Genomic DNA, 20882 nt, shown 5'->3' on the forward strand with positions numbered 1-20882 from the left:
TAAAGCAACAGTCAAGCCTAAAAAAAAAAAAAAAAAAAAAAAAAAAAAAAAAAAAAAGCCACACACTCAAAAGTGGCACCACCAGAATACCACTCTTACTATGTTCTCATAATATGACTTTCAGATTTGTATTTCTATCACTTTTGTGCCTCAGTGCTGAAAAACAGGTCTCTAAAGGAGGGAAATTGCCTTTTTTCTTTTCCAGTTTAGATTTCTGTTTCCCCACCTAGCTACCCTTTTGCTATATACAGCTTGAAGAACCGTAGTCCTTTTTGCTTGATCGCTTTCAACTTCAGAACATGCGAGACTTGGCACACTTCTGCATTCTGCGACAGTTGCATACCGCATCGCATGAACCCAGAATTCATCTCTCGCTAGGACAGGCGACGCWCTTCAACAGACATCTGAAATCTCCCCCGCAAGTATGTAAGTGTTCAAACAGAGACCCTATACAGGGCAAATTGTCAGATTTTTCAATAAAGGGAAAAAACTATTCGAACAAAGGATGGGATTTTCAAGAATAAAAACTTCCTGTATACTGTGAGTGAAAAGTCACCTGACTGTCTGCCTGACGCTGCTGTGGCTGAGTCATCCTCCATTCTCCAGCAGAGGCAAAAAATTATTCATCAGAATTCTTAATGTTATACCAGGATAATTTTCTTTTTCTGACTGGTTGAGGCTCATAAATGAATTAAGCCTCTTGCATTCTAGCATTTGCATTAACAAATAAAAAAAACAATATAAATAAAAAGCGAAAGTAAATAAAAGGCAATCCAGAAAAAAAGTCCATGTAAAACTCAACATACTTTCTCTCTAAATATGTCCTTATATATTTGTATATTGTGTAGAGTACCTAATTAAACTCCTCTAGCAGAAAAAAGAAAAGAGATTCCGGACTTTGCTAGATAGATACCAGCAGTCYGAAAAATCCATTTTGTGCAGATTTTTCAATATTTTCATGATTGGCATTTTGTGTAAGAAGTAAAAATCTGCCTGTCATCTCATATGTCCTTCCTGGAAAATATTTTTTTCTTGCTTATGTTGGATGACAAACAAAACCTATCTTATATTACAGCAAATTATGCAAGAAACTTGCCATACTAGGTACTCTCAAACCATGTCAGCAAAAGTTAATAATAAAGGAAAATCCTCTTTCCACAAATACATCTGCTAACCCCTTAAGCAAGTTAATCCTCATTCCTTTTTAAGCTTAGACACATCTCTAACATCTATCGCTCTTCCTTTAGGCATCCAGGAAAAAACAGGAACATAACCAAAGCAATATTGCTGTCCTCCCTCTGCATGACTGAATGATGGCTGCTCATGTAAATAGAGAATTTAGCAGACGCATGAAGRACCCCGTATCAAAATACACGGACAACGGGCCTTCTTCAGCTTTAAAGCTCCAGCTGGCAGCATTTCTACTGGAGATGTCAGCCGGAAGATCAGTAAGGAGCTAGCAAGCAGCTTCTGCACCTGCAAACCCTCTGCTTGCACAGAAACTGTTTGCTTTATTTTCTAGCACAAACTCTGCCCAACAGAGCTAGAGCTCGGGGATGGCAGCAGGGGAGCAACTGGCAAATTAATTTTTCAAGAATTATGATGCTTACCTGCAATGCAACATCATTTAGCCCAGTCCCAAGATTTTAATAGCATCCTTTCTTTGGTGGTACGGCTGCAAAAGCAATGATGTCATGGGGAGGAAGCAGTAACAATCATGTGACTGCATCCTCCGTCTATAGGATATCTGATAGGGGACGGAGGCAGAGAGAGACCGACCAGTTTGTAATCCTGCAGGATTAAACTGAAAGCTTGTTTACTCTTCCCTACGTATTTTGTGACCATTAGAACACTTACTGCCTTTTTTGCCCCCCCTTGACCTAATTATTTTTAAGAGCGTTTATACTGTTTTTTTTTTTCAACAGCAATAACAAATGCATTTTTCATGACGAAAAAGCATAGTAGGAAGTACATTGCATGCAAATTAAGTAGTCTTACTGACATAGCAGCTATCTCCAGGTGTCACAATTATTTTCTTTCATCTTTATGAAATACATAATCACAGTAGCTTGGAAAGGAGACAAACTGCAATTTCGTCTTCCCTTGCATTTTTCCTTCTCCCAGTGCTTCATTTCAAGCTTATCCAGACTGACCTCTGTGTACCACATTCAAGCTTTGCAAGCCTGAATGATTCAAAGGTTTAGTCCTTCTGCTGCCTTTACTTCACCTTCCTTGTATTTCCATGCCTGCATCCCTCCACCCCTCCTGCAGTCTTCTGCCTTTTCTTCAGTGCAGCTGCCAGTTTGAAAGACCCTCTTATATGTCAGCTGATTCTTTCTTTGCAAAACTTTTAAGTTAAATTTTCCCTTGAAATATTTCAAAACCAGAACATCCTAAAATGTTTTGTTTAAAAAAAGCAATTGTCCTGACTTCCATATTTTGGTTAACAGTATGTTACACCTCAAAAGCATTATTTTTTAGATTTTTCAGTATAGTTTACAGCGTATCTTTGAGTTCTACAACAGAAGAGTAATTTCAAAAGTTCTGATTGTACTAACTTTGTATGACCCTCTAGGGTTACATTCATAAATGCAGAGTTTATAGCTGTTCTTTTGAAGACATAGTATAAACACTTGAGCATGTTTGTACACCTGAAATGTTATGTTTTGTATCAGGACACTTATCTTACTGCTTATTTTTCCCTTATTTGAATATTGTGCAAATCGGTTTTACCCTTAAGGGCATTCAGTGCAGTGCTTTGTATTACCAAGCAGATGCAACAGCTCGGTAGAGGGAAATCCTGCACAGGCACGCATGGAAATAGGAATGAGCCATGGAGAAGGCACATGCGGTTTCCACTCACCTCAAAGACAAGGGGCATAGTTCTGGAAGATATTTGTGTCCTGGTTTCTGTGGACAGGTATTTATGGATGCACTACACAAACAGTCTGGCCCAAAAGATCTAGCTGGGTGATACGCGGTGTACAAACTGTTGTTTTCTCAGAGTGGCTGCGTGGCTCCTCCAAATTTTGGCTTTGGGCTGCAGAAAAGTTCCTGCACTCCTTATTTCTGACACGATACTCCAGCCAGAAGCCACATGTTTTAGATTTTACTAGGAAATTTCAGCACTTAGCTTGCATCACCTGAAGATCCCTTCCCCCCTAAACCCTTCTGGAGCATCCTTTTAGTAAAGGGATTTGCCTATGACCCGCGCACACAGTACTGCAAATCTCTCATCATCATTCATTAACCAGCAACTGCCGCAGGCTCATTCTAACTGCTTCAGCTAGGTGTGGAAAATTGATAGAAAAAGTCCTAACATCCTGCCAGMGTTGCCTGCTGCCTGCTCCCACTGAAACCAATATTAATATGGCAATTGAATTCTGTAAAGGAAGTTAAACAAAACCGAGCACTCAATTAATTTTCTTTCGTTAACGTATCTGCAATTTTCCTTAATCAGGTTATGAGAGGGAAATAAGGAAAACAGCAAGGAGCATTTAATTGGTCAGACCTGAACWTTTACATTTGGGCATTTCTGTGCTACAGGACACCTTATACGATGCTAAAACCATATCCTAGACATGGAACAGTAATTAGTAGCACTAATTAAAAGAGCAAGCGGCTCTCAACCCTCCATTTTTTCCCAGACAGAACTTCTAAATTCATTTCCTAGTTTTCTCTTGTCTATTACTGCAGCCAAATTCATCCAGCCTCTTGCCGGATGTATTCTTTTAGCTTGCTAGTCTGACTGCAAATAGACTAAAGGGATAAATACATAATTCAATGTAGAAAATTATATTCTATAACCTAGATATGTATGTTCAACTTTGACAGACTACAAAAAAATAGAATAAACCCAAAATGGTTTATATTAACATTTTTCAAAGTACTAGTAAATAATTTAATTGACATTCATAGAGTTCAAAAACTTCCTACAAATCAACTTTACTCTTTGTATTTTATTGTGTTTACTCAATCGAGTAGTCTCATGAAAAAGAAAATACTGTTTATGTGATGCATTGGAAAAGATTGTTTTTGAGTTTGCTAGCCTGCAGTTTTCTGAAGTCCTTCAAATCTCTGTAAACATATTTTTCTCCTTTCAGAGATACATCCCCCTTTAGCTTAGACTGTATTCAAAACAAGCAACAAAGTGGCTTGTTTCCTAAAAACATAATTCACAGGAGTTTTACATCCAGCTGAAAGCAAAATAACAGCCTACATATATACACCTAATTCCAAAAAAAAAGCTTTTGCTCTCTTTACACAGTACTTACCTTAAAGTGTTGTAAAGGGCTTACAAGAACTGCATCAAGAAATACACACACGACTTTATTCTTATAACAGAGCACCCACACCAACATACCCATTTTAACTGTTGCTCCCGATGGCAGCGAGACACTGTTGCTATTCCAAATGACTATTCCTAGCAGACAGTTTAAAAATAACCTGAACTCATACTCTCAATGYCTTGCAAATACTGGACAGAGAGTCATATATCTGTGCTACAATTTCCTCCGTGTTCCTGCATCTTAGGGTAGCAGAGGGAAACTGAAAACGGTATTTCTGCAGTTATCAAGGTCTAATCTCCCCTTTGTGAAAGCAGCAGTGCAGATCAACCTAAAAAATGAACCCAAATTTCTTTTGAGTGGCTCCCACCTGAAAATTAGCAGTAAGATGTTATGGAAATACTAATATCAAGTTATTTCCAATATACAACTACAAAATACAAATTTAACTTCTGTTAGAAAAAAAAGACAGTTCAGAGTATCCCAAGTGGAACTACCCATAAATTCCAGAAATCTGTACATACATACATACAGCCTCTGATACAGCGGTCAGCTTATCAAGAGTGCTAAAAGCACACGGGGAAATATACCTGCCCCCCGTCACTCTGGATCTATTTCAGTTCTTYAGTGTAACCTCTTCAAATTCTCTGATTTCACAGATTCTCTCTCTTCTGCTATTATTTAAAAATTCATTACATTCTATTAAATGTYAGTGTTACACAAAATTTTGTTATGAAAGCATTGTGAATGTGGTAAATATAAACTAGCCAAACAACRTCTTCTATTGTGGTACAGAACAAAACTCTATTTCCATTTATAGCAAATTATTTTATTTTGTAGAAGAAATACTTTCAAATAATAAAAAAAATGACACAATCATACAGAACTGTGACAAAAACAAGAGAGATGAATACTGAATATAATAACTCATTACCACATCAATGCAGAACTCATTACAGCAGTCAGAATCACAGACTCACAGAATATACCGATGACGTCGTACAGCGGTCACTATTTTAAAACATCAACAGAAACCCTACCAAACAGACCATCAGACACTGCCCCAGCACCATCCCGTCCCAGAATAACTGAGGCTGGAAGGGAGGTCCCCCAGCCCACCCCCTGCTCAAAACAGGCCTAATTAGAGCAGGTTGCTCAGGGCTGTGTCCAGTCAAGTCTTAACATCTCCACGGATGGAGATGCCACTACCTCTCCAGGCAACCTCTTCCAGTATTTGACCACATTCAGGGTAACACAGTGTTGTCCATCCTTAAAATGAGGCATCTGAAATCCTGACTAACTGATCTTTTTCAAGTAACGAGAGCTGAAAAGTTTGCTGTTCCTAGACTTTTACCCAAACACTAACAATTTATTCCGTAATTTATTTGGTTTTATCTGCATAGCTTCTGAGTATCTCTAGTTCAGTCAGAGGAATCCAATACACACCTACCAACACTCATTGGTAAGCACAGAGATGCCAGGATGGTTAGCATGATAAATGTTAAATATATTTTAATTTCACATATATTGCTATGCAATCAAATTACTCAATGCTTATAATGATCATAGGCCAAACCATTAAACAGGGAGTACTACCTTAAATGTTGTTGATCACAGTGGCTGATTAATGACTTAGATTTACAATTTTTTTCTCACAATTTTTTGCCTCAGCTTGGATAAAGCAATAAAAGTAATTCAGTTTCACCACTGGGTTTTCATGATCTTCAACTTCATAACACTGTACAAGCTCCTGACACTCACAAATAACGCTTACTCATTTATAAAATATTTGAACATATTCTATTGGTCGGAGGTTTTTGTTCTCATTACTGTTTTGGTTTCCCGACATAAAAATCTGGAGACAATTTGACCTGGTAACATCCCTTTAATCAACAGACAGCATGATGTTCCTTTCTGGGTGTTTCCAGAAATTTTCAAATTCTTGTGTTGGGCACCTCTCTTTGTAGGTAATGTACAATTAGAAAATATGAGAAACTCTATTATAGTAGCTTAGTAAGAAGTATTTTTACATATTTGCAGGATGCAAGGACACAAAACTGGCATTCTCGGGAATTTAGGGCGACAGTCTTTCACTACAACRAATGGTCACAAGTAAAATTATTTCCTACCTGATTTTAGCTGGTCCAACTACCAATCAAACAAGCTATGTCTTCCTGAATTACACACCTCGTTTCTGAAAAGTGTCACTGCTCAACAAAACTCACATGTAGTAACCTCAAAGCATATGCTATAAGATGAACATGTGTTTAAGCAGCCTTATTATGRCAGCTGATTTCTGAAATTAGCACGTATGTTTTCCATAATCAGACTAGAATTTTTAAAACTGCAAAAATGCTATATATTCCATCAGCAGTTTTTCCATACAACCAGCTCACAATGTTTGTTAAATCCTTCTTCATTAAACAACAAAACAAAGACCTGCCACCCTTTTCCTTCCTCCGTTTAAACTGAGAATCTAGTTAAGAATATAAAGATATTTTAGACACAACTGAAATGAAAACAATCTATTAGTGCACAGTAAGAACATGCAAATGAGTTCTGCAATGTTTAACATCACTTCTACTCAGTGTTAAGCACATTGCAGGTGATAATATTTTGCTATAACACAGACAGTGCTAAAGGATACAATGTACATAATAAGCTACAGATAATAAAGCTGAAAAAAGTGACAATTTTAGAACATAGTATTTTCTTTTCAGGTATCAGAAACAAAACCAGCTCAATGGTTCCATTCTACTGTATGACAAATACTGAAGAACAAAATTTCAGTCTTAAAATACATCTTAAAGTAGGTATTTTCCTTCAAGGAAAAAAGGCACTATAAATAAATTACACTACAGTGAATTTGCCTGAACTCACTTTGTTTCTGTCTTCCAGCCTTTAAGTCAAATAAAACAGCATAAAAACTGTACACGCTCTTAACAGGATAGTCGATCTTTTATAAAATAAGTTGTCTTCAGAGATGTCAATTTTACAACAAGGAAAAACCAAGCCTTGTTGCAGTCACTATTATAAAATATATATATGTATATATATATTTATATATATGTTTTTGTTTACTTTTACTTTTTTTACTTTTTTTATTTTTTACAAAACGTGTATATTAGCTTTTGCACTTTTTTTTTAAAGAAACTTCGCTAATCTAATAACTTCATTAAAATAAAAGCGATAAATACTTCATGTTTACAATGCAACACGTCATACATCATCAGCTGGCAGAGGAGGTATGTTAATCCTTGGTCTTGTAAAAAAAGCTATCTTCTCTCTGTGATTGAAAAAAGCACATAAAAAGGAAGTCAATCAAATATATACATATATTTCCCTCTCTTAGCCTTTACCAAACCCTATTTCTTTATGCCGGGGTTAGTGCTTACTATTTGCCACCTATGTAGTTTAAGAAACTCACAAAAAACTTACAACTCTGTATACTTTTAGAAATACTCCCTTGAAAATGAACACAGTTGTTACTAATGAAAATTTAGATAGAAGCTTAATACAACTTATTTGACATCAGTAACAGTTCGATTTAAAAAAGTTTCACAGGTCAAGACCTGCATAAGCCGCTTCTGTAATGAAAAGTTCACCCTTTCACATTTTGCAATACTGTCTACAGAGAAAAAAAAAAGGACATTCATTTGTCTTTTCACTTCTTTACTGAGCAAACAGCACATGCAGTACATGCAGTAAAGTAAGTGTCATAAAAACGGGTAAGTGTACACAAAAGGTAAGAATTTAAACAAGAAAAAACAGCTTTTGCTTCATTTTCTACATCTATCATTTTATTCATTTTGCCATGTCTTTTTATATCTCCGTAGACAAAGCATAAAAAAACKCTTATTACCAGAAATATAAACTAGTAAAACAACCCTACAATTTCTACTCCTCTGACTTCCTCTCCATCTCTCTATAAGAAGAAACTTTCCTGTTCTATCATAATTCAAACAAAAAAATATATTAAAGGACAGACAGCTTTTCTATTTCAGTATGCCCAGTAAAAAAAAGTTTTAAAAAATCAGAACACTGGATTAGGTAATCTAACGTAATGTTCTGGCTGAGTGTTCCCCTCAAGTACTTACTGTATTAGTAACATTTGCTTACTCCTAGTGCTTTGATGAATAAAAGCAAAAAGACTGTATTTCTCAAGTAGTAAAAATCTTCCTCTGAACGATACAATAATGTTTATCGTGGCATTTGTAGACCAAATAAATTCTCGTAAAGAACAGAACTAAGCGGGGACACAGGTGAACACAGATGAAATAGGAAGTAAGGCACAGAAAAAAGTTTTCTTGAGAGAACAGCTAGAACATCAAGGAATAATTTTTAGGGAGAGAGTGTAACTAGTAATACATATAACATTATAACATATATATGTTATAACATAATGTACATGTAACATTAAACAAAACTATTTATGCTCACAGGCTGGCACTGAAGAACTATCATACCATTTGCACTTGATTCTTACAGCTTAGGCTGCTTATTATTACCTAAGCTACGTGTGCACTTGAAGACTTTTTTTGTATATGATGTGTTTTTCAGAACTGTAACACTGCAATTTTGCAAATTTACAAATACCTTTACAAATAGCTCAAAGGAAAGTCATGTGTCCAAATCAACATACAGATAAAAATTACTGGCTATATACAAAACACTAGGAATTCAAGTTAGACGCTTCAAGAAGCATTAATCTCTGGAATGAACTGTTGCTATGCTACTTCAAGTACACATCACCACTTACCTGAAAGTCTGCACCTGAATAGGCTCCTTCTGGTTTTGCCCACGCAGCTGATATATTTCTTTTGATGCTTTCTTGAGCATTTTTTCAGCTGCTTGTTCTTGGTGATGTTCAAATTTGGTCTGTCTTGTCTGAAAACAAGTAATGAGAACATAATACTAAAAATGAWCATGTGCATGAATAAAACAGAACCACTGCCTAGGTTAAATTAATGTTCTTTTTCACCCATCACTGTAAAATCACACAAGTATGTTTTCTGAAAGAGGCAATCTGAGAATCATACACTCAAAAGTCTGACAGGATTGTTTCATCTCTTAATGTTCTTAATATTCAATTAATGAAATTTATTGCCCTTGGATTGATCAAACAAGACCTTAAAATTAAAGATAGCTCATTCTTTGTCTCTTATAATCCAGTGGAAATATTGTTTATTTTACAGTTTTTGCTACTTTCTGCTTATACTTTCCTTCCCAAGGAAAGGAAAAAACTGAACCCTTAAAGAATACTCCAAATACTTGTAAAAAGTGGACATGAAACCAGCAAAACTGATTTCAGAGGGTAAATTGCTGAAGTTCCAATAATAATATCTAAAACTGAAAAAACACCAAGGAAATACTTTAAAATACCATACCAATACCAACTGGTAAAATACCAATGTTTTGCACAGAATCTTACAGAACAACTATTGACACAGCAAATGATACCATTCTCCAGTAACTGTCTTYCACTAAATACACGGTTTGGTAATAATGCAATCACATTTTCACTATGACAACTACAAGAATATAGAAGCAACATTAATTGTTTGAAATACTCCATATTATAGAAGCTCTGAAACACAGCTCTTTACAGGTGTTTTCACAATCCAGAAACTTCTGCATTAAAAATTTCTTAAAGTGTTAAGTGCCCGATTCGTGCTCCCATACCTGCCTCTCCGCTTCTTTCAACAAATTTCGGAATCGCTCATCTCGAAGGACCCAGTGGGGTAGATCAGTCTGCCCTCTGAGCTGAGCATCTTCCAGACGCTGCCTCAGCTCTCTTAAAGCACATATCTCCTCGTTCAGCTGTCTCTGTCTAGTTCTGGATGCCTGGAGATCCAGCTCCAGGTCTAGGGATGTCCTTGCCATAAGCTCAGCCAAAGACGATCTGCAGGACTGCTAAGTTATTAGGATTCAAATAAATGCACAATACATTACTCTCAGCATGGTGCACTAGCCTGTTTTTTAGCTACATAGGACATACATTTTATGTATTTACTCCCATATGGAAGCTTTCCTTGACACAAAGTTTTGGAGAGATTATTCATATCCCACAGTGAAAAGTTAACTAGCTTTAAGGGTTTTCTGTTCATAGATAAAGCTTTCCAAACAAGTCTTTCTACTACTTCTTTTTATTCCTTTCGGCTTATAAATACTTAAATTATTTAAGTTTATGGACTAAACTTTTATGTTATGCTGACAATGATGTAATATGAAAACCTGTAAAAACATTGTATGAAAGAATACTGTAACAATGAATTCTCACTTCATGATTTTTATTCAGTACTGGATTTAAGATACTTTCTGAATAAAAATGGGGGGGCATGAATTTCTGCTTGCCTACACTGGCAAGAAATTAACCTCTGCCTATCAGGCTCAACTGCACTGGCCATTGATTCACAAGGAATGAAATGCTTTCCTCCTCTGTCCACTTGTTCTGCTGAGAGAAGGGTGGGTGGAAAGGAGAACTTGACCTATTAATTTCTAAGCACTTGAGCCTTAAAATTTAAGGGTTGCTAGGCTGCTTGGGAGGGTACCAAGATTTCTTCTGTGACATTCCCATACACTTCCGTGGGTCTGCAGCCTGCATAAACCAGTTTTTAAGATTTAACAAACTTGTTATCTAAATCAATACAAATTCAGTGTCTGTTAAACTATCACATCAGCCACACCTTTTCTTTTCCTCAGCAATTGCTCACAGCTATATTTCACTTATCAATCTCCCCCTTTTAGCTAAAAAAACAAAACAAAACCCCACAAACCAAAAAACTCTTTCCTCCCAACTAATAACACTACAGAAGCTTCAAATGTTTCAAAACATACCAGAATATACCTACAGACATCTAAAGCTTAGGTATAAAAGTATTAYTGTCTTAACAATTTGATAAAACATAATAAAAATTTTAAAAGAGCTTCCTAAGTATACCTGCTTATACCGTAAAGTACGCCTTTCCAACGTATTCCGGACAAAAGGTGACTTCCTTGGCAGAGTTGAACTGTCACTGTCACTGCGATACAGCTAATTAGAAAAGATATTGAAAACATAGGATGCTTACAAGGTCATCTACATTYAGAAAACTAGACTGTTTTTCTTTTGAGTTTTATCTAAAATAATGTTCTGAAATGGTCTTGTATTTGATCAATCATTCTACTAACTATCCAAGGTAATGTAAYCTAAAGCAAAAAAAGGGGGGGGGRGAGGCCTTAAAGGCATTAACGCYTTTTTTCTAAGGCATATACTGTAATGGGCATAAACTATACCATCTCCCTCTTTCTTTCCTCTGATTTTAAGTAAAACTGGATCCATTATTAGATGAGGTCGTACTGTTTAATATTCTTTCCCTATTACATCATCTTTGTTCCAGTACGTAAGGGTCTTACACTCCTGTATGTCATGAASGGTTACGGAATCGGGAAAACACACTGAAGAATTTAAATTGGGCCAYAGACACACTGTGTGCAACATAATTAACAAAAAGGAAAGAACAGMAGATTTTTGGTTTAGGAAAAATGTATGTTATGTTTCGTAAGGAAATAGTGTTAAAAATCATTGCCACATTTTCAAACTCAAGATCTCAAAAGCTTATGAAGAGTGTACAATTACTACTATTTGCATTCTACTAATATAGCAAAGTCTAATATAGCAAAATACAGCAGCATTGACTCTGCAATAATGTTTATAAGCCTTTGGAGTCAAACATAGCAATGACTCAGCATGAGCATGAAAATTGTTTCACCAGTTCTCAAYTGCTTGCACCAGGGTAGCACTCAAGAATCCTCAAAAAGGTCCCACTGTAGCAGGCATCCTATGACTACAACATTCACAACAGCAACAAAAAATTCCTAAGTGGATTTATGCAATAATCATAAGATTAGGCAATCAATCTCCTTTTCCCAAACTCTACACACCTGAAAGTTAAACATAGCTCCTATATTAGCTGTTTATACACCTCATTAGACAGCAGAGAGATGACTGTACCTSTGTCAGACGAATCATTCTAGCCTAACATCTTGGGTTGCCTGGGAAGGAGCCTAAGGCCTAATATATCATAGGCTCTTAAATTTTAATAGAAATAGATTAAGGATTAAACTCTTAAAAATAAAGAAACAGAGCTAAGGGATCTCTTTCCCACTCTAATATTAGTTTACATTCAATGAAAGATTACTCATTAGTTTAAAAAAGCAGTATCTGTTTCTTATAAATACAATCCAAATTTTAGGAAAAAAATAACAAAAATATACACCTTACTTGAATCTGTTTTCCTATACATACGAGTCCCTTTCCCTGCCCCCTCTCCCCTCCCCCCCTTTTTTTTTTTAAAAAAAAGTCTTACTCACTCTGCAAACATATTGACTTCGTGCTCCAGGCGAGAAGGTCTGGGAACGAACAATAGTGCTACTACGAACAAAAGCAGAACCTCGCGGTCTGCGGCTAGTTCTCTCTTTTGGAAGAACAGCAACTTCTTCAGGAAACAGATCCTCAGTGTTAGTTTCCTTATCCACCTAAAATTTCAGTGAAGAAATTAAAAAAAAAAAAAAACTTATTATTTTCTCCCACACCAAAACCAACCAGACTTTTCAACAATATCAGAAGTAAGCAATTCACTGTTAGCTATGATGAAATTATTATGARTACAGAGAACAGAGGATAAATCTCCTAATTTCAGAAAATTTTAAAACAAGATCATTCAAAAATGTAAGATTAGTTTTAAAAAGCCTTTGCTGTAACACAAAACATCATGAGACTCATTTTAAAAATGCAGAACACAAAGACTGCATTCAGCATCAACTCTTCAGCACTAACCAAGCTGCTACCTGATCTTCTTTTGCAGTGGGGGAAAAAAGGCAAGGTGATTCTAAAGAAGGAATAACCTTAAAACTGGAGAAATTCAAAAAAAAGACAARGAATACATCAGAAGGWAASTGAAAGACTGTTGAAACAATGATACAGGAACACCAAAATATTTGGGAATACAGAAGACACACACTACTCTACCAAAGCCTCCAAACTTTAAGATAACTCATTATTCAACAAGAAGTATGATCTCCCCAAAAGGCAATACAAAGAGCTTAAGCTCCTTTACTGCAATGGAAGTGTGCTGATTTAAGCCTCAGTATCTCATATCTTGGATAMAAAAGATTTAAATAAATCAGTTTGGGCATATTAGTTCTGAAAAYTTCAACTGTATTCATTGTAACACTTAAACAGTAATATTGTTAAAACATTGAGCTTTTTTTCCACAATTCTTTCAGGCATTCTTATTTTTAGGAGCACTTGAATTTGAACATGACCTTTTCTGTGATGATTTCRAATCAACACAGTCACTGTTACAAATGCACATTTACAGCCTGGAAATAGCAGCAGTGAAAATAGCTCATCTTTTGGTGTACAAGACTAATTCGCTCCAGAAAATGTATAACGAACAAAACAAAAAAAGAGCCTTGAAGAGGGCATTTTTGACAAGCCAAAAGGCACACCGCTCTCATGAAGGCAGTGCTCATACAGAGTTGCTAATGTCAGATTTTCTCCTGATCAATTTATGCTTGAACTCAACAAGYAGCCATAACGCACTGTGTGCATACTGGACATCATGGCCCTGCAGTGTCTTCTCTCATTACCTTTAGTGGCAGAGGTTGCATTTTTCCAGAACTGTACTGGCCCRCTTGACTTGCAAACATATGTCCAGACAATGAATCCCCGCAGAATGGTTCTGGGTAAGGAGGACTAGTTTGGGTGCAATTACTACATCCACTGTCAACAGATTCTGCTTGCCAGCTCCTATAGTCAGAACATTACAAGGATTTTTTAGATACRAAAAARGCATGAAATTCTGCGTAGCATTTATATATTTCAATATCCAAGCCAGTTTATCATTTTAGAACATTATTTCTGCAGTAGAAATACGAACTTTTCAAAAGGAAGAACATAATCCACTTGCATTTCTGCAGATATGCAGATATTCTGCAGATATACAGAAAAGCAAACACCTTCCATGGCAAAAATCATCCTTCCTACTTTACTCAAAAAAAAAAAAAAATCCTTTGATATTTTCCCATATGACTACAAAATTGTTAAGTACCTTTGTATTGTTGTAAACCATTACAGCACATTCCTAGCAAATTTTCTGTTTGCTCTAAAAATGCTTTCCCACTCCCCAAATTACAAGTCCTACAAACTCAGCTAGCAATTTAAGTGAGATTTATTTTGGTTTGCATATCATCACATGAAGCAACATTTTATACCCTTAACACTAACAGTRAGCATACCTCAGAATAAGGATCTGCTATGTCTATTGCTGTATTTTAGACCACAACCACAGTGTAAACACCACTCAGCTATTTCATGAAGTACTTAAGCTACTGTTTTTACCTTTCTGAGATAGCCTCTGCCTGATCTTCCTTTCTTTCCATCTCTAGGATTTCCTCCTCCGTGTACTCGAGTTTCACTCTCTCTTCTGCCAGCTCTCTCTCTACTGCTTCCAGCTGGGCAGTGGTCCTAGCTAACAGGGCTGTCACTGCATCCTGAAAGGTAAACTAGATTTTAAATAAGTGTTTGAATAAGCATTGTTATTAAGAGAAATAATTGTACATCATTGTATGTTCACAACTGAAATCTGTCCTGAACATCAGTGATCAAAAAGTAGATGGTGTTCCATGACTGGGACTTCCAAAAGACAGAGCAGAAAAAAATGAATGCTTTACAGCTCTGCTGAATAGCAGTTCACAGGATAAGCTAAAAAAGTTGAGTTCAGTCAGAACTCTTCCTGGGATAAGAGTCTTTATYGCACCATGAAGGATCATCCTGTAATTTAGGCCAGAAAGGACCTCCAGAGGTCAGCTAGTCCAACCTCCTGCTCAAGGCAGGGACAGCTTCACARTCACACCACAGCCTTTCAAGTACTGAAAATCTCCAAGGTGGCAATTCCAYTGGCTTTCTTGGCAACCTCTTCCAGTGCAATGGCACAAACCTTCAATGAATATCACTAAGTCAAACTGCAGCTTGTGCATACAAACATAGATAAAGCGCCATTTCAAGCATMTGGCCAGACATGATCTAGCTTTTAGTTACTCTTTAAAAAACCCAKCCTTACCGCAAAAAGCTTAATTAAGGTATCACCTTCTATGCACTTTGCAAGCAAAACTGCAGCTGAGATACAAGATTGCAAGCAACTGCCCAGAAGGTCAAATAAAGTAAACAAGTCACTTTTTCCCCAGCCATACTATTTTAACTGTAGTTACATTTCCAGAAGACCGGGGAATACTTTCTTCACACTGCTTTTTGTTCTTGGCTCTCTGGGGGTCTGAACCAGTGCAGATCTGAACAGAATACCAGTGAAGCTGCATCTCACCAGAACTCTCCGAATCAGTCAGACTGATCTGAGCAATGCCCTGCAAACAGCAAACAACATTGACCACAATAAGATAAACACATACAATATGATGGATGCCCTCTCATACAGAGAATTTCACTTATAATGTAAAAACAATTTTATCAAACTGTCTCTTAAAAAAGATCTCTCTTAAAGGTAGGCAGATTTGTTTCTATTGCATTATGAAGCATAAGAAATACTGATTTTTTTGCTTCTCGTTACCCCTAAAAAAGATCAGTATACAGATACTTAATTTTTTTTTWAAGTGAAAGATAAAATCATTAGGATTGATGTTGATGTGATTGTTCTGGCTTTTAGCTCTTAATACTTTGTTAAAAAAACCCTCCCTCAGTTACATATTTCACAGTTGCCTAAACTGACATTATTAAACAATGGCATTAGTTCCAGTTAATCTAGTTTCACTTGACAGAACTATATTCTGAGATACTCTTCAGTTCTCTGATCCTCATAAGCATCTTCCAAAGGGAAAAAATGGTCAAGTAAAACAATTTATTTTTTCCAATCTGTTTATATCATGTTAGTCAAATGGGCCGTAATTCTCTTTTTCCACTTTTTAAGCCATCCTTACATATCCCAAATTCAGGTGATAAAAGCTTTAATAGAAGCTTCCCACTAAAAATATTCCCACATTTAAAATAAGCTTACTTGTCTGACAGTGCTCACTTAAGAAATATCTAAACAGTGCTGACCTTAATAAAAAATGGCATGGATTTGCTCACAGCTGTTTTTCATTATTTTGCTGGTTGGAGATATGATTTTTTATTACTTAGCATTTAATTACTGCTTTTGGCTTTATCCAGCTATCACTACAACCTGCTCATTTCCAGGCTAATGGATCACATGCTAAAAATGTTTACATTTATACTAATGGAGTAATCATATAAAAATTGGTTTTGATCTCACAAAACAAATAGCTGGATATACCGATTTTAATTGTAAAGGCAGTATGAAATGTATACAGAAACTACAGTCAATCCTGAGCAGGTAAAGGAACAGTTAATTAGAAAACAACAAAAAAGCCACTTCATTTTCTTTCCAAGCTGAATGTTCCCTGGGGCTCTGTTTAAACAGGTGTATAATGAACAATGGACAACAGCTTTTAAAACCAAGAGAAGAATGTCATATGGGATCTAGTTCATTACTGAGAATGCCATTTTATATCAGTATATTGGATACTACAAACAGATATCTTTTTAATGCTTGAAGCAGGGATGTCTTCTAAGCATCTATTTATTCTAACACTATATAAGAGAGATCTGTCACAAATATTCACACTCTTGCGTCAGACTTGGAGAATGTTTAAGAGATACTGGGCTTGTTTTGGGGGGTGAAGTGGAAAGCTATTTTTCTCTGTCACAAACATTGCATAAAAGGTATTTTGACTTCTAAGGTTTCTGACACTGCCCTATACATCACATTTATAAAGTATCTAAAAGTGCATGCCAAAGAACTCATTACTACAAACTGGGTAGAAAATCACYCTCAAAATCTGTTAATAGTTATCATTATTGATAGGAACGTTCAATATTTCACTTTAAACTCCAGATTTTTAATTAACTCAAAACCAGGAGTAAATCAAAAGGGGTCTGCTAGCAGTCTGGCATGTGTCTGCTCTGATACATATTGGCTTGGACAAAAGAACAGTTAATGCATTTATAAATCTCTTAGCAATGTGAAAAAGACTGTACAATTTATGAGACAAGGATCAAAAAAATAGGACAGATGCTCTGAAAAAAAAACCTGCAGAAACACAAAGTGTTACACTCAGGGAGGACAAATCAAATTAATTAAAATATGGGGAATAAGGGCTTCGTCAGAGCTGTAAAAAAATCAGAAACTGAGACTGAAACAGCAATGCCATGTGATTGCAAGAAACACAGTCGCATTTCTTTGATGTTTTAACAGGAGCATTATATGCTCAGCATGGAAAATAACAACTCCCTTATCTCAACACTGATGAGGCCACCAGTGGAGAAATAAAACAACTTAAGGAGCCAGCCTCAGAAAGCTGCAGAAAAACTGAACAAAGTCTTTCAGCAAGGCAGGGTATATGAGCAGAAGGCTGAGGCAGCCCTCCCACCAGTTCAGGATACTGATGCCTCCCTCCAGATGAAGTTTGGAGCTATCTGCCAGAGTATTTCTTCTATTATTTTCTTCCCCTGCTATGTACAACTATTTGTTTGACTTATGATAAACTGCAGTCTGGCTTCTACATTTAGGAAAGCATTAAACTGCCATAATCTAACTGAACAGAAAGCAGTCATCAGGAACCTCAGAAACACACAGAGGATCAAACTGATGGAAAAGATTGTAACCTCACCGGAAAAGATTTTGGAAGAGAATTACAGAGGCAACAACAGTTGCAAGAGAGATAACGAATGATCTGTCATTTTGAAAACACRCTTATTTTCAACTTATTGCAAAAGCTGACAACGAGCATAATATTTAWATGCAGACTTCGATGCTCCTACCTTAAAAATTTAATGTTGTTTAATCTCTTTTTGAGTGGTACTGTTAGCTTATTGTAAAATATGTTATCAACTACTGTAGAAAAAGATAGTTCTGACAAAACAGCACTGAAACTATGAAAGACAGAAAACAATTCTACCAATATGACAGGAAGAGCTATCATTTTTTCCTAATTTAGAAATAGTAGTTTAAATAAAACAACCCTAACCTTAGACATATTTATGTCAATATAAAAACGCTTTACACTGAAATATTTATGTCAATATAAAAATGCTTTACACTGAAATAGCTATTTAGCTTCCCAAAGGAACAGACTGTACCAGTACAAAGTATTTTATACCATATATCCAGCCTATTCTTAAGATGCTTTCTCTTTAATTCAGTTTTAGTATTMAAAATGACAAAACTTCCCACTGCAGAGAAGCACTTGGGTCTGCTTCTGCTAATATTAAAAACACTGYTTATATAAGACGCTATCTACTTTTATAGGATAGCAAGCACGCACTCATGACAGTATTTGCTAAAATAAACACCTGGTGTCCATTGTATAGGATGACAYTGAGCTCCCTATACCTGTTAACTAGCTCAACAGCTTTAAAAGAATTTCATTAAACCATTCAAACTCCTCACTGAAATGCCAGTCTGCTCACTTCAAAACAGCCAGGACATCAGCCCCAGATAAATTTATTTAAGCATATTTACACTAGAAAATAACTAAATAAAGTTAACATAATTTAAACAACAGTTACATCTATCTGAATACATTTACATTAGAGGTCTTAATCAAGCTAAAGACAAGACAGACATACTAGTAGCCTGCTTGGACCACTATTATAGTGCAGCAAGCTTTTGTCAAAAGAAAGTCTTTCAGAAGAGAATTTCATTTTTACAGAATCCTTTTACTCTTTACAACAACACTTGAAAAATCCGCAGTTGTTAGCTTTCCCCAAAGCAGACATTTGTAAGAAATATATTAAATAAATAAAATTAACTCCTTAGTTACTAAATCCTGTAACAAACAAAGCAAATATCAATTTTAAATAAGGCTCTGCAATGTAACAGTGATATTAATAATACTTTAAAATGCTCCAGTTTTTAGCCTCTGCTAATTTTGCTAATTACTTCTGGTCCTTTTTGTAATCAAAAGGCATGTATTTCAACTTTCAAAAAAAAAATCTTTAAGAGGTTCTTACACTTACTTTTTTTAATTAACAAAGCCACAATTACATGTGTGAGCAGCCATAATTATTCTAAACTTTACAAAAATAAGTTCCTTACAAACACATTAATATATAATTCTGGCAGCACTTCTTATGAAAAAAAATAGTTTTCATTTTCTAATCATAAAGATTATTCTTCAAGTAACTTTAGTTCCCTGTATCACAGCACTTTTAAGAAAAAGGAYCACTTACCAATAGTTCTTCTTGTTGCTGATGGTCAACTGAACAGATATACAGCTGCAGTGATTTTAATTTCAAAACACTTGAACGCACAGGGATTCGGAAAACTTCATTAAATATTAACGGAGTTTGGAATTCCAAAGATCTAGAGCAGTAAGTGGTTGGTGTGCCTGACTCAAGTGGTGGCAAATAAACTCTGACATGACTGGGAACAGCAAAATAGACAAATAACACATTGAGACAAAGAAAGCCACCTTCAGGTGTTTTGCATTCTTGAAAATCACGCTACGCAAAAACATAGGTGTAACTTCTACACTAAGAATATGCTCTGAGAGCTCTTTGTTACAGGAATTTGTTTGCTATTCTTAACAAACAAGAACTGCAAAGCTGATTTGGAAACTCTGACTTTTTCTAGCACCACTGATGAACCTAGACAATATAATGTAGAGAAGAAAATCAGTTGCCTAAGCAGAGGCACCAAGTGCCACTTGAGATGCCCTGAGGTATCTGAGGCAGCTACATGGGGCTGGCAAGTATGACATAGGACCTATGGGAGAGCTACAGTCCTCCCGAGCAGCAGCAGCTGGAAGCCAGGTGCTGTGCTATGACATTTCAAATTGAAATAGATGCCTATGTTTAGGCAACTGAATTGCACCTAAGTGTCACTGCTCCACTTCTTCCTTCCACCCAGTGAGTGTGCATTTCTTTTCCTTGAGAAACTTAGCCCAAAAGGAAGGCAAAAGACACCTATAGGCAACGCATCCATCTGCAGTCCTAGAACGCCCAATTTACATATCTGSTACAGTAGCGTCTGAGCCTCCATGCCGGGAAAAAAAAAAAAATCAAAATCCAAAAGCAAAAGGCAGCAGAGCTATTTAAAGTTCAGTGTTTCTGTGCTCTCCCTATGCTGACTGCTTGTCCAGCCCCTGCAGTATCTTCCTTATTCCTTGTCATAACTTCCCCTGTGCCAATAAGCACAGTCATACAACCATGTAGCAAACCCAATCAGGACACTTACCAAGGCYAAAAAGCTACCTTGGCACAAAATATATATATRTAAAAAATTCATCTCAGAGGGTCATTTTAGTCGACTGAAAACTGCATAAAGTCTTGTACCATCACAAGAGAAGGAATGACACTGGTAGACAAAGAAATGGTTAGAGGACAACTGGAAGAGCTTGCTGTGGTACTGGAACATAAAGCATCAGTTAGCTACACTGGTCTAAGAGTTAATTCTGTAAAAAGGGAGCAAGTCCCTCTACTCCCCACCTGCTGCAGGCAACCTCCCCTCCCATCCCTAGTAACTCTAATTCAGTAAATGA

The 20882-nt window shown here is 36.2% G+C and overlaps 1 protein-coding gene across 1 annotated transcript in view; it reads right to left on the minus strand.

Moving 5' to 3' along the window:
• Nucleotides 1-5093: 5093 nt before the first annotated feature.
• WWC3 (WWC family member 3) overlaps nucleotides 5094-20882 on the minus strand; it is a 66158-nt gene continuing 50369 nt past the window's right edge. The window contains exons 14-22 of the mRNA XM_085321540.1: nucleotides 19573-19765; nucleotides 15522-15689; nucleotides 14671-14822; nucleotides 13920-14079; nucleotides 12639-12803; nucleotides 11227-11319; nucleotides 9969-10196; nucleotides 9046-9173; nucleotides 5094-7572 (exon numbers count right to left, since the gene is read on the minus strand). Coding sequence (XP_085177666.1) covers nucleotides 7506-7572; nucleotides 9046-9173; nucleotides 9969-10196; nucleotides 11227-11319; nucleotides 12639-12803; nucleotides 13920-14079; nucleotides 14671-14822; nucleotides 15522-15689; nucleotides 19573-19765 — 1354 coding nt within the window. The 3' untranslated portion in view covers nucleotides 5094-7505. The remainder of the gene's footprint in view (nucleotides 7573-9045; nucleotides 9174-9968; nucleotides 10197-11226; nucleotides 11320-12638; nucleotides 12804-13919; nucleotides 14080-14670; nucleotides 14823-15521; nucleotides 15690-19572; nucleotides 19766-20882) is intronic.

This window comes from Rhea americana, unplaced genomic scaffold, assembly GCF_003343005.1.
Source record: "Rhea americana isolate MKP2758 unplaced genomic scaffold, rheAme1 scaffold_7, whole genome shotgun sequence".
NCBI classification, from domain to species: domain Eukaryota; kingdom Metazoa; phylum Chordata; class Aves; order Rheiformes; family Rheidae; genus Rhea; species Rhea americana.